The 17,241-nt window shown below is 59.4% G+C and overlaps 1 protein-coding gene across 1 annotated transcript; it reads left to right on the top strand.

Annotated features, from left to right (window-relative positions):
- Positions 1-230: 230 nt before the first annotated feature.
- Positions 231-16,119, top strand: Irf8 (interferon regulatory factor 8). The gene is made up of 9 exons (XM_015495992.2): positions 231-236; positions 2,530-2,704; positions 6,313-6,496; positions 8,348-8,436; positions 9,635-9,740; positions 10,702-10,749; positions 12,690-13,016; positions 13,655-13,770; positions 14,186-16,119. The coding sequence occupies exons 2-9, from the start codon at positions 2,531-2,533 to the stop codon at positions 14,360-14,362; spliced, it is 1,221 nt and encodes a 406-aa protein (XP_015351478.1). The 5' UTR covers positions 231-236; position 2,530; the 3' UTR covers positions 14,363-16,119.
- Positions 16,120-17,241: the final 1,122 nt, after the last annotated feature.

The raw sequence follows: 17,241 nt of genomic DNA, 5'->3' as shown, positions 1-17,241 counted from the left end.
GGGCGGGCTGCGTGGAGTGCGGGCTCCGTGCGCGCGGTGCCCGCCGCCCGCGTCCGCGTCCCCGTCGCACGGACGTTACCGTGCGGATGAGCCCCAGGGCGCAGGACGGGCTTGGCAGGCGAGTTCTAAGTTGTCCCCAAACCTCTGAACCTCTGGCCCCTACTTTTTTTTTTTTTTTAAATCAAAGGTAAGAGCTAGTAAAATGGGTCCCACTTTTGTCGTCTGGGGCACGGCAGGTTCCTTCGTGACAAGGTCGGGAGTGATTGAGTGGTCACTTGAGAAAGCTTAGGGCCAGAGAGAGAAGTGGCCTGGTGCGGTTTCGTCTCCCGGACGAGGGTATTCGGCGGCCAGAGTGGCGCCTGGGGTCCCTAGAGGGGACCTGGTCCTGCCCCGGCGTCCAGCGGGTGGGCCTGGAAGCCTGGCCCAGCGCGCTGCGCAGGGATGCGGGGTGGCTCCCGGTGGGACCTGCCGTGGGGAATTGTTACCTCGCCGCTGGGAGGAGGAAGTTATAAGCATGTGACTGGCTTATTATTTTTCCTGCCTGGGTGTTTGGTGGAATTAACTTGCTAGTGTTCACGAAATCATTCCGGTGGCAATTGCAATAGCCTCCTAGGTCCTTAATGCCGCCAGAGTCTCAGGCGATTGCAGGGAAATCGCCTGATTTTCCAGAAGGGACTGTCCGCCTGCGGGGGTGTCTAGTTTGACTGGCTTTTCTCCGCAGAGTGAGCAGAGCCGCTTTGGGGGCTGAGGCCAGTTCTGGCCTTCTGCTGGGCGCCTGTCTGCTGGGTGCTGGGGTGACTGCTTCCCTCTCAGCCTCTCTTTCCTCCTGAGTGAAGAGGGGGCTGGATTGGATGGTTTCTGAAGTATTTCCCAGCTTTCCTAATCTGTGATTCACTTTTCCTCTCAATACCACTTCTCTCTTGTTTTCTACAATCACCTGGACAGTTGTCCTCTAACACTTTTTCTTTGTTGGGGGGGGGGGGGGCATCCCTTAGAAATCTTGATGAAAAAGTGTTGACCCTCTTTCTAGAAAAAGGCCCATACCAACAGAATTTGCTTCCCGATTTCAGGCTACTCAGAGGGTGCAAGCGGAAATGTCTCCTTTAGTTGACATATTCTCAGAGCCGACTCCTCCCTTATGTCCTGACCCCCATGTTCCTCCACACAGTCCATTCCTCCAGCTGGGGGGCTCTTCCCTGCTCCCAGAATGAGCAGCCTACTTGGTTTTCAGGGTGGGTTTCATTTCTCTCCCTAGGTACCCTAGGTACTCCTTCTTATTTATCAGCACAGTGGCCTTAGGATTCTGCCACTGTGCCTGGGGTCAGTCCCTCACTTTTCAGGTGAAGGGGTCTCATGGAGATGCAGGTGATTGGAGCAGAGCTTTCTAGGTCAGGTTTCCAAATCAGAGTCCAGTTTCTGATTCATATCTTCTCCCCACAAGTGGGTGGCTGGGGTTATTGGATGGAAAAGCTAAAATTGGCATTTGAGAGATCTCACCTCCCTCCCCCTGGGACCTGCCCTCTCTTCCTGCCCCAGAGCCACCTGCAGGGTGCTGGGGTTTCCAAAATGCATACTTCTTGCAAAGGTGGTTGGCCTTGGTTTTGCTTTATGGACCAGCACAGTTCTGGGTATGACCGTGTTCCTGGGGATGTTATGTCTTTTCACTGCTGATTGCTTCAAACTTGTTGCCCACAGAGGTCACATTTTAATCGGAAGAATAGAAATGCTGTTTTTTTTTTGGGGGGGTGGGCGCCTGTCCAGCTGCCTAGGGGATTTCCAGCACCTTTCTGGTAAATGTTGCATGAGTTGCTGCGGGCATGGTGTTCTCTTTCTTGTCCCGCTGGGGAAGCCATCTCATAACTCTGGCAGGAGTGTCTCAGGATGCCTCTGGTGTCCTGCAATTAGCTCCCCAGGTCACAGTGCCTTTAGGTGAGGCACCTGGGGGAGGAAGGTAGCCCATCTGTTATTGAGAGGTTCTCTGAGGGGGGCCCTGCCCCAGGGGCTTCATATGTGTCACGGCAGTGCCAAGAACCCCTACCCCCAAGACTCCAGGTTAAGTGATGCGTTGGTCACTCAGGGGGAATCGGACCCCAGCTCTGCCTTATCTCAAACTCAGGTGAGGCAAAGGACCCTGGAGGGCTGAGCCTGGAGGGTTTCCTCCTTTCCCGGCAGCAGGAGTGCTGGGCTGTCCTCTGGGGGACACCTGTCCCCTGGGCATCAGACAGTGGCTGGGTCTTAGAGTGATGGGGGCTCATGGAGGGTGCTGCACCTGGGCAAGTGGACTTCCCAGCTGGGGGCTGAAGTGCTCCTGTTCCCTGTGGCGGCATTTGTCTGAGGTCGGGAGAGGTGCAGGTGGGCGCACATCGGCCAGCTGCCGCCTCGGGGCTTTTAGTTTTCCTCTGGATTCCACTGGGGCCTGCATTGTCTTCTCCTGGCAGGTGGCACCTTTGTCCTGAACCTCTTGTTGCGGTTGCTCTGACTAGTGAAGTGACATTAGATATAAGATGTTTTATTTTTTTTCTTTCCAAGGATGTGTGACAGGAATGGTGGCCGGCGACTGCGACAGTGGCTGATCGAGCAGATCGACAGCAGCATGTATCCAGGACTGATTTGGGAAAATGACGAGAAGAACATGTTCCGCATCCCATGGAAGCATGCCGGCAAGCAGGATTATAACCAGGAGGTGGACGCCTCCATCTTCAAGGTAAAAACCCCGAGCAGGGAGCGGGGAGCGTCTTCCCTGTCACTGTGGAGATGTCCAGGGATGCCTTTCTGATTTGCTAGGAATCTGATCCAGGGCTTTAACAACAGACGTTGGTTGGGGCATGTACGTCAGGTGACTTCGCACCTGTTAAGTCACCTGGGGTCAGTGGTGTCACTGGCACTTTTCCCATGAGGGCATGGGTGCTTTCTGTCCCTCTCTCCTCTCCCACCAAGGTATTTTCCCCTGTGCTGCCACCAGGATGGCGTGGTGGACGGGGGAGGTTTCAGTCTTGGTCTTCTGCTTGGTGCTGTAGGGCCAGCTAGAAGGGGGAGATGCCATCCGTCCTGACTTCGGGCTGGATGTGAGAGGTGTCCTGAACTTGCAGCAGATGTCTGGACGCAGTCTCTCCCTGGAGCATGAGCAGTCCCATGCCCTCTAGCACTGCCACCGGGTAGCACGCCGGCTGGCGTCCATGGAGAGCCCTTCTGCTCCGGCCTGGCCCACGTGTGAGGCTGCTGTCCTGTCCACCCTCGTTCTGCAGCTTCACTGAGAGTGGCTTGGCAGTCTCACAGCTCCTGCATGGTGGAGTCTTGGAACCCCCCCCCCGACACACACACACCCCTGNGCTTGCAGAGTGGTGGGGTGAAGCGCAGCAGAGGCTGCAGAGCAGGGTGCCTGGGCTTGCTGACGGGATGCAGGCTTCTCCTCAGCCTGCTCCCTCTACCGCCTGTGCCCCATGAGTGATGAATAAAGCCCAGATTTATACTTATGCAATGTTCTCCACGGCCGTTTCAACAGCGTTAAGAGTGTGCAAGATTCCCAGGGTTTCCGTTGGTTACGCAGTTGCTTGATGTGGCAATCTGAAATGAGTCTACAATCTCAGCAGGAATGAGGCCGGCTGGGACACGGGTGCCCACCCGAGCACGGAGGCTGTGGGAGGGGACACTCAGAGCCCAGAGCCCCATCTGGTGCTTCGACGAGCTGGGCTTTGTGGAGGTGCTTGCTGTCCAGTGTCCCCTGGGAGCCAGTCTCCTGCAGCAGCGACCACAGGGAGCTTACTGATGGGAGAGGTCAGCAGAGAGACCCGCTATGCAGAGCTGTCATGGGCTTTTTTGTTCAGTAGAGAACCTGTTTCTCTCATTTCAAGAAAACCTTCCCAAAACTTAGGAGTTAAGGAAAAAATGTTTGTTTGTTTCCTGGCTCGGTGAGAGGACTGTGAGAAGTCACGGAGGACTGGACTCACCTTGCCCGAGGGCAGCAGCTGACACTGGCTTCCTGTGCCCGCCTCAGTGGGGCCTCAGGTGGGCCGTCAGACATTCAGCAGGTGCTGTGCCAACCCCACGTACACCAGGATCCTCAAGTCAGTTTATTTTTAAAAGGTGCTTTCATTTTCATAACCGTCTAGTCAGGTGAGGGCGTGGCCCACAGGGCTCCCGCGGAGCAGGTGACAAGGAGCAGGTGTTGTCACCGCCTCATCAGTGACCACGCACCATGCTGCGGGTGCTTCAGATTTTGGAGGCCTTCAAGGGAAATACAGGAGTTTGTTGCTAAGACCAGGAGGCAGTAGTGGCAGAAGAGGAGGACTTCACACTGGTGCCAGAGTCACAGCCGTGTACCATGGGGGCAGGCTGAGGGCTCCTGGGCTTGGGCCTGGCCTTAGCCTTTTGCCTGGCCTTAGCTCTGGGAGGTCTTGAGAGTGCCCAGCAAAGTTAGAACTGGCCAGAGGGGTCCCAAGAGGCCAGCTGCCTGCTGTGGGACAGGCCCAGGGCTGGCTGCATCCCAGGACACTTCCTGACCGTGGGCTGACCATGGGCCTGTGTTGATGGATGGCATACCCTGGCCTTGGTCACAGGGCGAGCTCAGATGGGGACTGAGCAAGACACTGCCTGGGGGTGCTGTGCTCCAGTGCCTGCCGGTGGCTGCCCATCACCAGGGAGTCCACGTGTCTCATCCAAGGCCAGCTGGAATGTGGGTTGACTGGTGGTTCTCAGAGCGGGGGCCAGTCCCCAAGGGACATTTGGCCATGCCTGCTGACAGGGGAGGGGTGCTACTGTGTCCGGCAGTGCTCGGGCGGCCCCCAGAGCATGACCAACGCCCGTGGTGCCAGGCAGGCACACCCTGATGTCAAGAGCTAAACTAGCCGTGCAGCTAGCACCTGGTCTGCCCTTCCATGTCTTGGAGCAACCTCAGGAGTCAATGCGTGGTCAGCAGGGCGGTGAGGGAAGGCGGGAGCCGAGGCTGCTGACTTTTGCAACGATTTCGAAGGGGAGTGTGTGTCTGCCAGAGAGGAAGCAGCCACTTGTGCTCAGTTGCAGGAATGTTCTTCCAGTTTCTTTTGGCATTAACAGAGTCCAGCATTGACCTTGGATTGTAAACCCTCTTCTCTTTCGAGAGGGCTGGGCTCTTTTGAAGGAGCTGTGACTCATGGGCTCCCTGGGACTCTGGAAGTGTGCCCTCCACCTGGGTGGTGGCTGAGGATGCAGAGCCCAGACCTAACTGGCACGTGCTGCAGGTGACTCTTGAGTGGCAGGGCCGAGGAACCTGCGTTTCCCAGACATCCAGGGAGAGCCTTGTGTCCAAGTCAGTAGATCTGTCACCCAGTCTTAGACTGGGGTACCCTGGGGAGGTGACTTTCCTCTTGGAATTGCATTTTCCCAAATGGGAGGGACGGCTTCTCCCATGTTTCTTGTTTAAGGTCAGAGCACACCGACTTTGTTAGAGCCCGAGGTCACCTCAGTGCAGTGGCTCCCTCTTACCAGTGGTCTGTCTTCTCACTCGGAATGGGGACCTACGCTCATTCACAGGCTGTGTTTGTCATTTTTGCCGAGCTGGGGATTGCACCCCGGGAGGCTCCACCACTACGCTGCAGCCTGGCTCTTTTCCTTTATAACTCTGGGACCGGGCCTCGGCCTCCTGTGACTCTGGGGTCACAGCATGCGCCACTGCGCTGGGCGGGTCTTATTTTTTAAATGCCGCCCCACTCTGTGCTTTGAGTTGCAGTATCCAGCTTTGAGTTTCTGATCCTGGTTTAGATCCTGAGTTTGGAGAGGTCAGAAAACAGGAATGAGAGAGAGAGAAAAGGCAACCAGTCGACAGGAGGAAAACATCTCATTGCATTTCAACAGTGGGGGGTGGCGCAGAATCGTGTAAAAATGCAAAACAAAATTTCTATTAAAAGGAACAGGGCAGTGGTGGCCACATTTAGACTTTGCAAATGTTCCCTTTTCTGCTAAGTTTTAGATAGGGGTTCATTTGAAAATACAAAAAAAGTCTTTGTTTTTAACATTCTCATGAAACCATGTGCAACTTCCTCTTTGAGCCCCTGGCCAGGCCCTTTAGTCCAGGGAAGGGACTTTGCCAAAGGCTTGTCCCGGGTGTGCGTGATGAGCCTGCACCCGGGTTCGAGTTTTGGCTCAGCCTGGCGATCCAGGGGATCCGCCGCCTGGGTCTCTTCCCATCCGGGCGAGTGAGTGAGTGGCTGCTGTAGTTCCTGGGTGAGCACTGATCCGGCAAGAACTCCTTGGGGGCGTTCTGGTCCCCCGCGTGGTGAGGGAGGTCGCGGTCGGTGGACCCCCCTGTGTTCAACGTGTCTCTGTTTCTTTCTTCAGGCCTGGGCGGTTTTTAAAGGGAAGTTTAAGGAAGGGGACAAAGCTGAACCAGCCACTTGGAAGACAAGGTTACGCTGTGCTTTGAACAAGAGCCCAGATTTTGAGGAAGTGACAGACCGCTCCCAGCTGGACATTTCTGAGCCGTACAAAGTCTACCGGATCGTCCCAGAGGAAGAGCAGAAATGTAACTGTCAGCTGTGGGTCCCCAGCCTCGGCCCTGCCTATCTGGTGCCCGTCCGCAGCAGGGCCTGGGGCTTGGGTCCAGTCCCTGCCCAGGGGGCTGGGCGCATGGTTTTAGTTAAATGAAGTAGTTCCCTCCTTTGTACCAGCAGATGCTGAACTCCCTGCTGACGTCATGTGTCCTTGCTGTCAAGTGGCAGCTTCCAGCGGAGGAGCAGCGTTGGGGTGGGGTGGCAGAGGAGATGGGCTTGTGGCCTTGACCATGGCCCGGGAGCCCCTGGCGGAACCTGGCCCTGCAGTGGTCCCTATGGGGGGCTCCTTTTATTTTCTAGCAACTTGAGGAAGGGAAAGGGGCAGATCTGGTGGACAGGAAGGGATGGGTCGTGAGGGTTGGGAGGAAGGTTCTGGAAGTTTCAGAGTGTGGCCTGCTGGCTTCCTCACTGGCAAGAGGCTGCAGTTTGGGAACTCAGGGACGGAATGATGCCTGAGGTCTCTTCCAGCTACAGAATCCCAAGAGCATTTTCTAAGGGCTAAAGCGCAGCGAGGACACTGCCCCAGTCCCTGCGCCTCCTCCTGAGCTCTGTGGGCTGCTCCCCAGCCGCTCCCCAGCCTGCAGGGCCTCCGCAGCAGCGCTGTGGCCCGTGGGTCCATCCAGTCACCATCACGGGTCGAAAGCCTTCTTTTACCACATCGATTTTTCTTGGCCACTCCAGGTAGCACTCTAGTCGCGATGTCCTTCAAAGTTTTTTGGCAGCCCGGTAATGCCTGGAGCCCTGGAGAGCATCAGTTTTATCCCATTGTGGAATGATTTCAAGAAAGAGTTGAAATCGTGACTTGATAGAAACTCTGTCTTAACTCATTAAGGAGGGAGGGCGCTGCGTTGGGATGTCACTGGAGCTGGAGCTCGGTTTGTTCTGGGTGCTGGCTCAGAGGTGGCTGGGGAGCCGAGCCTGGGTGGAGGCCTGAGAGTCGGACTCTGCGGCCTGGTCATCTTTCCTTCAGGTCCCCTGTGCCTGATCTCCTGCAGCTGAGCACCAGGCTCCTGAGCCCAGCTCTGATCCCTGAGGGTGGCAGGTCCAATGCCGTGGCCTCCCTGGAGCATCTGAGGACCCCCCAGGGATAGCTGGGGCTGGGGACTTGAAGGGCCACCTGGTCTTGGTTCTGCCTTATTTCCCTGTTTTGGATAATCTTTCATCACTGTAGAATCTCATGGGATTCGAAGCAAGAGGGAAGTTTCTCTTGCCTCTCCCCAGGCCACGCATGAGCAGGCAGGTGCCTGGCCTGTTCTCAGCACGGGGTTGGGGTGGCGGGTGGGTTGCTTGCAAGTGTGGATGTTGGAGGAGAACTGGGGAGCTCAGGAGAGCTGAGTCGCTGCGATGGCACAGGTGAAGGCTGGTCTCTGGCACTCGCTGGAAATGCTGGGCACTGCAGGCTCTCGAGGAGTGAGGCTGGTGCAGCGGTGCCGCTGGGTCTTGGGGTGGGCGTGTGCGGTGGCCTATGGGGGGAAAGGCCTGAGGAGATTTCCTGCCACCTGCACGTTTTGCCAGGAAATCGAGTCTTTCCACATGCCCCAGCTGGTCAGTGAAGCCCGCGGCCGGGAGGTCCAGCCCTGGTGTAGTGTGTCTGGGGCTCATTTTGGATCCAGCAGTGGAAGGAGGAGGGCAAAGGGCCATGTCCGTCCATGACCCCACTGCCAGCTTCTCCCTGTGGACATGCTGAGCCTGCACCTTTCCCAGACCTTGAAGCCAGCGGGGACCGTGGGTCTGACTTCCTTAGGCTCCACTGGAAAAGTGACGATGAGAGGGTGGCACTGCCGCCTGGCGCCTCACGGGGTCTGGTGTCTGGTGTCCCGCAGGCAAGCTGGGCGTGGCAGCTCCCGGCTGTGTGAACGACGCTGTGGACCTGGAGTGTGGCCGCTTGGAGATGGAGGAGGTGATCAAGGAGGTAGGTGGAGGCCCTGGGCGCAGGGGCGGCCTGCAGCCTGGCAGGCAGGGGAACGCGTCCGTCTCCCCCCGTAGGCCAGGGGCTCGGGCTGGTCCTCAGCAGCAGCTCCACCCGTGGAGGCGAAGCAGGCTCACTGGCCCTGCTGCGGCGGCCTTCTTGCACTGGCCAGCCCCTCGCGTCCTGTCCCCTCGCTCCTGAGCTGGGCCTGGGCTGCCTACTCTGTGAGGGTGGAGTTTTCTGGGGCCCTGACCTGTCCGTGTTTGGACCGTCCTAACAGCCGTCTGTTCTCGTCCCCCTCTTGGGCAGGCTGCGGGGACAGCAGGCAGGCCTTCCTGCGGGAGTGGGCTGCTGTGCCAGCCGCTCTGTTCCGCTCACGGACAGCTGAGGTCTCAACCTGCGTGTTTCGCTCCTTAATGTCCTGGAGAGGCAGACAGCCGAGCCCGTTAGGATCGTAGCAAGCCCACGGGGAAGAGCTCGGGTCTCCTGAGGGCGGCTGGCTGTCCGGGCCCTTCTCTCCCACCTTTGGCCTCTTGGCTGTCTGTGGCTGTGACGAGGCGGACCTGGGATAATAACTAGTGGTCCACGTGCCCTGCCACAGTGGTGTGGGTGTGGGAGGAGTCCTTATGCCAGCAGGCGCAGCGTCCCCAGGGGATGAAATGACAGTGTGTGACGGCCTGGGGCTGCCGGCTCCTCTGCGGGTGGTAGCCGTCACCGTTACCTTTCTGGGTGGTCTGTGGCAGTGGACTGAGGGACTTCTCAGCTGTGTCCTTCAGCACTGTCCTGTTTTCAGTGCAGGCTTCTCTGCGGCTCGTCTGAGGGAGGGAGGTGGCAGGTTGCCGTGCCAGAGTCTTACGAATGTGGGTTCCGTGATGACCCGTGATGGGACTCTCCAGGGCCTTCAGGAGATCCATGGAGTGGGGTTCTGGGCAGGATTGCTCAGGGTCACCATTCCTTGGCGTGCATCTGGGGTGTCACAGTCACCTGCCCAGGGAGGCTGGGACTTGGCCCCTGGTTTAGCTGCCAGCTTGGTGGGTCACAGGCCAGGTCTTTCCAGCTGCAAAGTAAGGTTAACTTTTAGCTCACGAGGTAAAGGTGACAGCGAGGCTTTTGTGGTGCTTGAGCTGTTCATTTCAGAGCAGTGGAGCCCCATGCTGGAGGCTCAGTGAGTGAGCCGCTGTCCCCTCTCACCTGACCGCAGCCTCCCGTGGACGATTACCTGGGGATGATCAAGCGGAGCCCCTCCCCGCCGGAGGCCTGCCGGAGCCAGCTCCTCCCGGACTGGTGGGTGCAGCAGCCCAGCACAGGTGAGGACGGAGCGGGCACCGCTGGCCACCCGAGTGACCGTGTTCTTGTGGTCAGCCTCACACCAGCTGGGCAAGGAGCTGGGCACTTGGTACCGCTGTGACCCATCATGATGGCTGAGCTGAGAGGTGGAGAGCATTGCTTGGCTCCAGCCACCAGGGCAGAGCCCAGCCGTGCCCTCAGCCTCCTAGCCTTCCCATCCCATGTCCCATGTCCATGGCTGCTGTCTTCCACGCTTCCAGGAGGCAGCAGGAGGGGGTCTGGGAATGTTCTGATGCTGGAGGGAGGACCAGGCTCTCGGCCCACCCGGCCCCTCCTGGGCTCTCCTGGCTGTGCTGCTCCGGGGGACAGGAAGGGTCCCTGCAGAACTGAAGACAGCCAGGACGGCAGGGGAGGGCCACTCGGGGAGCCCCCAGTGGGAGCCTGGATGTACAATGAGATGGCAGGACCTGCCCTGGTCTCCCGGGGGGTCAGGAGGCCTCTCGCCCCCGCTGGCTCTGGCGACATGCGGAAGTGCCGGGTGCTGCCCGGCTGCCCCTGGGCTTTGGCGTCTCGCCCCGAGCACCTTGCCTTCCTCCTTCCTCTTCCCTGCCGTGACCAGCAGCAGACCAGAAGGGGGTGGTGGCTTGGCAGGCCTGGAGGTCCCCAGGCTGTGGCTGGCAGTGTTGCCTGGGGCTGGGAAAGACCCCTGTGTGGCAGGGACACCTTTGAGAGGTGCTGGGGGGTGGCACGCAGTCCAGTGACTCGCCGGGCCCAGCCCCCCCAGGTGGGAAGGCAACGTGGCCCCGCAGGGCACTGATGTGGGCGGAGGAAGTCCCCGCGCTCTGGCTTGGCCGAGGTCTGGTTCTGCACTTTGGAGGCAGGGACTCCTGCTCTGGAGGGGAACCACGTGCCGCAGGAGCCTGGGCAGGGCCCCTGGGCTGCTGCACGTGGCCTCCCACCTGACGCCCCTGTGTCCTGCAGGCTTGCCGCTGGTGCCCGGGTACGCCGCCTATGAAGCGCACCACTCAGGTAGGGGGTGTTCTGGGGGCGGGGCATGGGCACTGCTGGGACACAGGCTTTGTGACCCTGGGGGCTGGGGCTGGTCTGTGAGACGGGCCTGGGACTCTGCCCCGTGGTGCTGTGGTGCCGCCTGCCGCTCTGTTTCTGGGACTCTGGTGGAGACTGCCTGGTGGCGGTGTTGCCGCCGCTGCCGCCTTTCCCCACGCTCATGTTCATAGCGAGAGGAGAAACCGTTACGGTGATGCCCTCGGTGACCACAGTGACCCTGGTGGCGTGTTCACTGACCACTGCCAGGCAGTGGGGTCAGCCAGAGGCTCCGGTCTCCTGCCTTCCTTCCCCCACCCCCGCTGGGTGGGCGCAGTTATTTCCCATCTCCTAGGCTCAGGGCCCAGGCTGCAGCCCCCGGTAGATGAGGGGTATGCCCAGCTGTCCTGTCCCTGGCGGCCCCCTCTCTGTCCGGTACCTGGAGGTCTCTGGCTGCGCTGCTGCCAGCGGCCCTGGGAACTGAGGCTCAGCAGACTGCGTCTCCTGGGCAGCAGAGGACAGCTCTGTGGGAAGCCAAAGCCTGGCCTTCAGGGGGCCCAGAGCACCAGGCTGGGGGCTGAGAGGAGTGTGCCCAGGCCTTTCTGGTGGCAGAGGCGGGTGCTCAGCTGGAATTGCCAGGAAGTGGCACCGCTGGGCGCTGAGCTTGTGCCTGTGCTGCCCATGGGCACGGGGGCTTCTGACCCAGCTTCACAGAGGGACGCTGGCCTCAGGCTCACGCAGCGTCTGGCTGGCCTGGCTCGAGGCCTCTTACGCTGGGCAGTGCTATGCTCACGAGGTCCCAGCTCACCAGGCTGAGCTGTGTCCTGCCTGGCGCTGGGCCGTGGTCTGGGGGGCTGCCGACCCGTGCCTCTGGACAGCAGGGTCAGAGTTGTAGCCTCTGAATGAGGGGCGAGGCTGCTGGCTCCCAGCAGGGGGACGACACACAGCTGGCCGCGCGCGAAGGGGCTCCTCTCTGCAGCTCAGCTGAGGGGTGCCCTGTTCCCACCTGTGGGACTGGGAAGGACACTGGCGACGGAGAGACTGGCTGAGGGGAGCCCAGGCCCTGGGGGTGCCCGGTGGTGGGCGGTGCCTTAGCTGGCTCCTCCGTGGGTCCCTGTGGGCCTCCTGTTTGACAGAGCCATCCCGTCTGGGTGCCTTAGGGCACGCTGCTGATCCTAGTGCAGCTGCCCATTCACACAGCTGAGGCTCTGACCCTGAGATGAGGCCCCGGAGATGACAGGGCAAAGTGCCACCATGGTGACAGTTGCTTTGGCACTCTTTCATTTGGAGCAATGTTCAGAAATTGTTCCAGGGTGAAGGGGGTAGAGCGTGCTGAGCTGTCGGTGGCAAAGGGGGAGGCTGGAGGGGTACAGGGGCTGGTACTGCCGCTACCTGCTGGGCGAGCCCATCTGGGCCTTGGTTTCTCCAAACGTCAGGTAGATGAGTGGGGCCAGAGCAGCTCCGCGCCTCAGGCTGCGGATTCCAGAGCCCCACTGAAGTCGGCCACCTCAGGTTCCAGGTCCTCCTGAGGACAGGCCTGGTGAGGGGTTCTGCGGGGGCTCTCAGTCTGAGTCCAGAGATCCCCCGGGGTTTGTGACCTGTGGGACACAGGTGACGTCCCCGAGTCCTGACTTCATGTCTGCCTCAGGCCTGGGCAGCAGCTCCAGAGACGGCACTGCCCCGGGAGCTGACGGGAGCTGACGGGTGCCGGCGGGCAGGCCCGCACCAGGCACCATACCATGCCCCACCCCACGCCCGCCCCACGCGCCGCTCTGGCCATGCTGGGAGGTCTTGCTGTGGCGGTTGTTGCTCCTTGGTGTCCCACACATTCGCTTATGCTCATGAAAATGTCACTTGTGGAGGGGTGTGGGACCTTCCCAGGTTGGAGGTCTCGCACACCAGCCCTGATGGCCCTGTCCTCACAGCCTTCTCCCAGATGGTGATCAGCTTCTACTATGGCGGCAAGCTGGTGGGCCAGACCACCACCACCTGCCCCGAGGGCCTGCAGCTGGTGTGCTTCCCGCCCGCTGACACCATCCCCAGCGAGCGGCAGAGGCAGGTGACGCGCAAGCTGTTCGGGCACCTGGAGCGAGGCGTGCTGCTGCACAGCAGCCGGCAGGGCGTGTTCGCCAGGCGGCTGTGCCAGGGCCGCGTGTTCTGCAGCGGCAACGCCGTGGTGAGCAAGGGCCGGCCCAACAAGCTGGAGCGCGAGGCCGTGGTCCAGGTCTTCGACACCAGCCAGTTCTTCCGAGGTCTGTGCCGCAGTCCCTCTGCCACCCCACCTGGGGGACCTGCCTCCTTCTCATGGGCCCACTGCAGAGGGGAGGGTCACCGGGCAGGTGGTGCACCATCTGTGTGCCTTCCCCTAAGCATCTGGGACCTGTCTGTGCCCCAGCATCCCCGGGGCAGAGCAGGGGTGGGTCAGCACCTTCCTCTTGGACACTCCACTCCATTTTGCGGTTGCCCACAGACCGTCCCCCAGCCCAGCGCAGCCACCAGGCCAGGCTCAGCGCCTGTGTCCTGGCGAGGTCCCTGGGGAGGCGTGTGCATGTTTATAGATGTGCTGGCATTGTGTGCTGAGCACTTGGGTGACACCTGTGCCTTCAGGGCCTTTGGGCTGACTGAGGGCCACCAGGCGGACTACATAGCCCCTGGGTGTCCTCAGGTGGAGGTTGTCCACTTAGGCCCCACAGGGCTAGGGAGGAACGGGACCCTCCCGGTGTCTAGGGAGGGAGGGCGCAGTGTGCAGTGAGCTCTCTCTGCACTGGCATTGGAGCCCAGGTGTTGGAGACCATCAGCACGGGAGTGGCCAGACTCTGGGTCCCTCTTTGGGTGGGGAGGCAGGCAGGAGGAGCGTATGGCCCCGACTCACCAGCCCCTCCCCCCTCAGAGCTGCAGCAGTTCTACAGCAGCCAGAGCCGCCTCCCCGAGAGCAGGGTGGTGCTGTGCTTCGGGGAGGAGTTTCCAGACATGGCTCCCCTGCGCTCCAAGCTCATTCTTGTGCAGGTAAGAGGGTTACCCCTGGCCTCGTGCCCAGGCCTCCTGGTGCAGAGGCAGGCCCGTGTGGGGAGTCTTGCCACCTCTGAGCCTCTTCTCAGGTCTGGGAGTGTGTGTTTCTTTCTGTCCTATTTGGTTGGTTTTGTAAAAACCAAAGCCTGTTCAGAAAGATTGCACCTGTTGGTTTCCTGGTGGTCTGAGTGGCGGGTCAGGACTTTGTAGGTCTCATCCGGCCTGGTCAAAGGGGTGGAGCTGGAGTGGAGTGCTGGGCACTGGCTCGGGCCAGCGTGGACAGCGTGCACCAGGCTGCTGAGCGCCACCTGCTCGGTCCACGCCTGTGGGGCTCAGGTGGGGTTCTGCAGTGATGGGTTCAGACTGGGGTAGGTGCAGGCCCCGCTCTTCCCACCCGTCTCTGATCCTCTAGATCGAGCAGCTGTACGTGCGGCAGCTGATGGAGGAGGTGGGGAAGAGCTGCGGTGCGGGCTCCCTGCTGCAGGCCCCCGAGGAGCCCCCGCCCGACCAGGCCTTCCGGATGTTTCCTGATGTCTGTGCCTCACACCAGAGACCCTTTTTCCGAGAAAACCAGCAGATCACCGTCTAAGCAGCATCCTCCTGGGCCCCCACACTGTTTGCGCTGGTGCCTCCGGGGACTGTGACAAGGGCTGTGGGCCCTCGGGTGCCGTCGGCGTCCTGGACCTGGGTGGGTGCCTCCGAGGTGTGCACGTTGGGCCAGAGTTGGGCCAAGGCGCAAGTGACAGGAACCCAGGAAGGTGTGGCTGCTGTAACGTGGCCTTTGATTAAAAAATGTAATTTTCTGCATTTTTCTTTAATACTCAGTAATTGCTACGATTCTTTTGCGTTTTGGGTTAATGGATGTCTGCAAAGACTCACCAGCCCTGCGCACGCGCTGTTCTGCGTGACATGCCTGAGCTGAGGGTCAGCTGGCGAGGAGGAGGCTCTTTCTGTCCCGTTAGGATGCAGAGTTGTGACTTCAGATGCCTGATTCCACGCACAGTGGCATTTTACTTCTGAGCTCTTTAGTAAGATTTCACGATATTTAGAGCCATCTTCCCTCTGGGGAGGGGGCCGCTGTGGCCCGTGAGAGGGGGTGGGGTGCACCTGGGAGTGCAGGTGCACAGGTGGGTCTGTTTCAGATGTGTCCTTTAGGGATTTATTGCCAGGAAGCTGACAACTAGATTTATTTTTTGTCTCTGTAATTAAATCATCCCATGTACCTCTGTCTTTTGTTCTTTCTAAATGGTCTTGACCTTTAAAAAAAATTGAAATCTGACAATGAAAAGGTGTCTGATTTCACATGTGAGCGGCTCTTAAGTCTTTTTCTTTGCAGCGGGCAGCTGTAAGCCATGGTTTAAAGGCCGCATGGGGATAGGGTCAGAGCTGGACTGGCAGGGTTCGCTCCCCACCCCTGCTGCCCACTGCCCTGGGCTCCAGGTGGCCCCAGTCTGCACCCCAGCGCCCCTCTCCAGCAGAGCTGTGCGGCATGACCTTGTGCTGGCGCTAGGAGAATGGACCCTACTTACTAGCAAATAGGATGCATTTCCTATGCCAAGTTGGTCAGAATCGAGAGGCCGCTCAGAAGCCAGCCGCAGGAGCCTTAGTGCTGGCGTAGAGGCCGGGGCTCGGCCTTGTCATCTTTTGAGATCTGATGTCTTTCCAGACCACTTTGAAATTGCTTTTGAAATCTGCTTGATTAAAAAGTACTTGAATGTGTTTCCTAAAATTTTGCTGTTTTGTTGAATCGGGGTTCCTCTTGCCCGTCTGTCCCCTGTGTTACACCTGCGCTGGCCAAGGTGAGTCCAGGAGATTGGGGACCCCGCCAGGGCCTGCGTCCTGCTGGAGTGAGCCAGCACAGGCAGGGGCTGACTGCATGCTGACCTCGTCCCTCTCCTGACACCCCACCTGGCTCCCCAGCAGGTGTGCCCAGGACCTCAGAGATGGCCTGACCTGTCGGTCCTTGGGAGCTGGGCACAGCCCACCTGGAGACCTCTGGCATCCGAGGGGCCAGGAGTACCAGGTGCCTCTCATTGCCACTGGTGCAGAGGGGATGCAGGGGTAAGGCCCAGCAGCCACAGGGCCTTTGGTGGGTGGCATGTGAATACACATGGGGACATTGGAAAGTGCCCGTGGTGGTGGCTTTTTCATTTGGGCAACACAGGGAGCATTGTAGTCTTAAGGCCATTGGACCCGTTTGCTTAGGTGTTGTAAGGTCACCAGGGACTCTGACCTGCAGCTCAGGGACTGGGAGCCCTGTCCTGAACGTGCTGAGTGAATATTTATTTTTGTATCCATTTAAAAAGTGTATGGATCTTACTATTCAAATAAAGGCTCTTTTAGAAAGCTGATGTGTCCTTTCCTTTTGTTATCAAATATTTTATGGTCTTCACTAGGTTTCTAGGCTCTTTAAAGGGGGAATCTTAAAACAATACTAGACCTTGATTTGAAGGAAATGATTTGCCAGAGGGCTCTCCTTGTTGGGTCGGCCACCATGGGTCACTGCTGGGCCCTGGGGTACGGTGGGACATGAAGGACCCAGGCTGGCCACCATGGAGATGGATTCTGGTCATTCCCATTGAGCAACCTGGCATCAAACTCACCCCTGGAGATGGGCCCAGGTGCCGGCCGGCCCTGGTGGGGTGTCCTGCTGCAGGGGACGTGGATTCTCTCTGCTCTCATATGGGTCCCGTCAGACTGGGCCTATCGTCCTCAGCTTACAGATGAGGAAACTGAGGCCCAGGTCTTGGCTGGCCCTGACCACTTGTGTCCTGGAGGACAGCCCAGTGGGGGAGGCTCCATAGCAAGACCTTGCTGCAACCCCTGAGCTGAGGGTCACTAACCCAGGAGGACGGCAGCTGGCCACCACCAGCCTTCTTGGGCATCTTTTCAGTGAGTCACGTCCTTTCTTGCACACGGACTCAGGAGTTTGGTCCCAGCAAACTGTCCTGTGGGTTCAGGGCTAGGTATGGGGCAGGCTGAGCAAGCTGCCTGTCGTGGGTTCAGGGCCCAGGGGGGATGGCTGGTGTGGTCCTTGCTCCCCAGGGGCCATGCCTCGACTCCACACAGCGGTCTTGGAGGGAGGGGCTGGGCATGCTCTTCTTTGTAGGATGCTTTGACAAGAACTGGGGTGCTGGGGAAATGTGTTGGGGTTCCAGCTGTGAACCCTCTGCTGGGCCCCAGGGGAGCATACAGGTCGCCAGCCTCTGTGGCTGCTCCTTGGTTCCCCCCTGCAGGGGCCACCTGGGTGCAGAACTTCTGTTTCCCCTTGCAATGCCCGGGTGGCTGAAGGCGACAGATCTGGGATGACCATCCACAGGACCAGCAGGCCCTGGGAATCCTGGCAAGACCTTGGGCAGGGGTTGGCAGGAGCCTGCTGCTTGCACAGGAAACTCCCTGTGCATGGAGAGGCAGCGCAGGCAGCCAGCCAGACTTTGCAGAAGAGAAAGTTTTGCCATCAAATTGATC

Source organism: Marmota marmota, unplaced genomic scaffold, assembly GCF_001458135.2.
Source record: "Marmota marmota marmota unplaced genomic scaffold, marMar, whole genome shotgun sequence".
Taxonomy (NCBI): domain Eukaryota; kingdom Metazoa; phylum Chordata; class Mammalia; order Rodentia; family Sciuridae; genus Marmota; species Marmota marmota.
Note: the sequence above shows the minus strand (reverse complement) of the source record. Positions and strands in the feature narration are given on the sequence as shown.

Excerpts from the sequence above, each read along its gene's own strand:
- Irf8 (XM_015495992.2), top strand. The coding sequence starts at position 2,531 with ATGTGTGACAGGAATGGTGGCCGGCGACTGCGACAGTGGCTGATCGAG. Across the intron at positions 2,705-6,312 it reads TGGACGCCTCCATCTTCAAG|GCCTGGGCGGTTTTTAAAGG; the intron begins GTAAAAACCCCG and ends TTCTTTCTTCAG. Across the intron at positions 8,437-9,634 it reads TGGAGGAGGTGATCAAGGAG|CCTCCCGTGGACGATTACCT; the intron begins GTAGGTGGAGGC and ends ACCTGACCGCAG.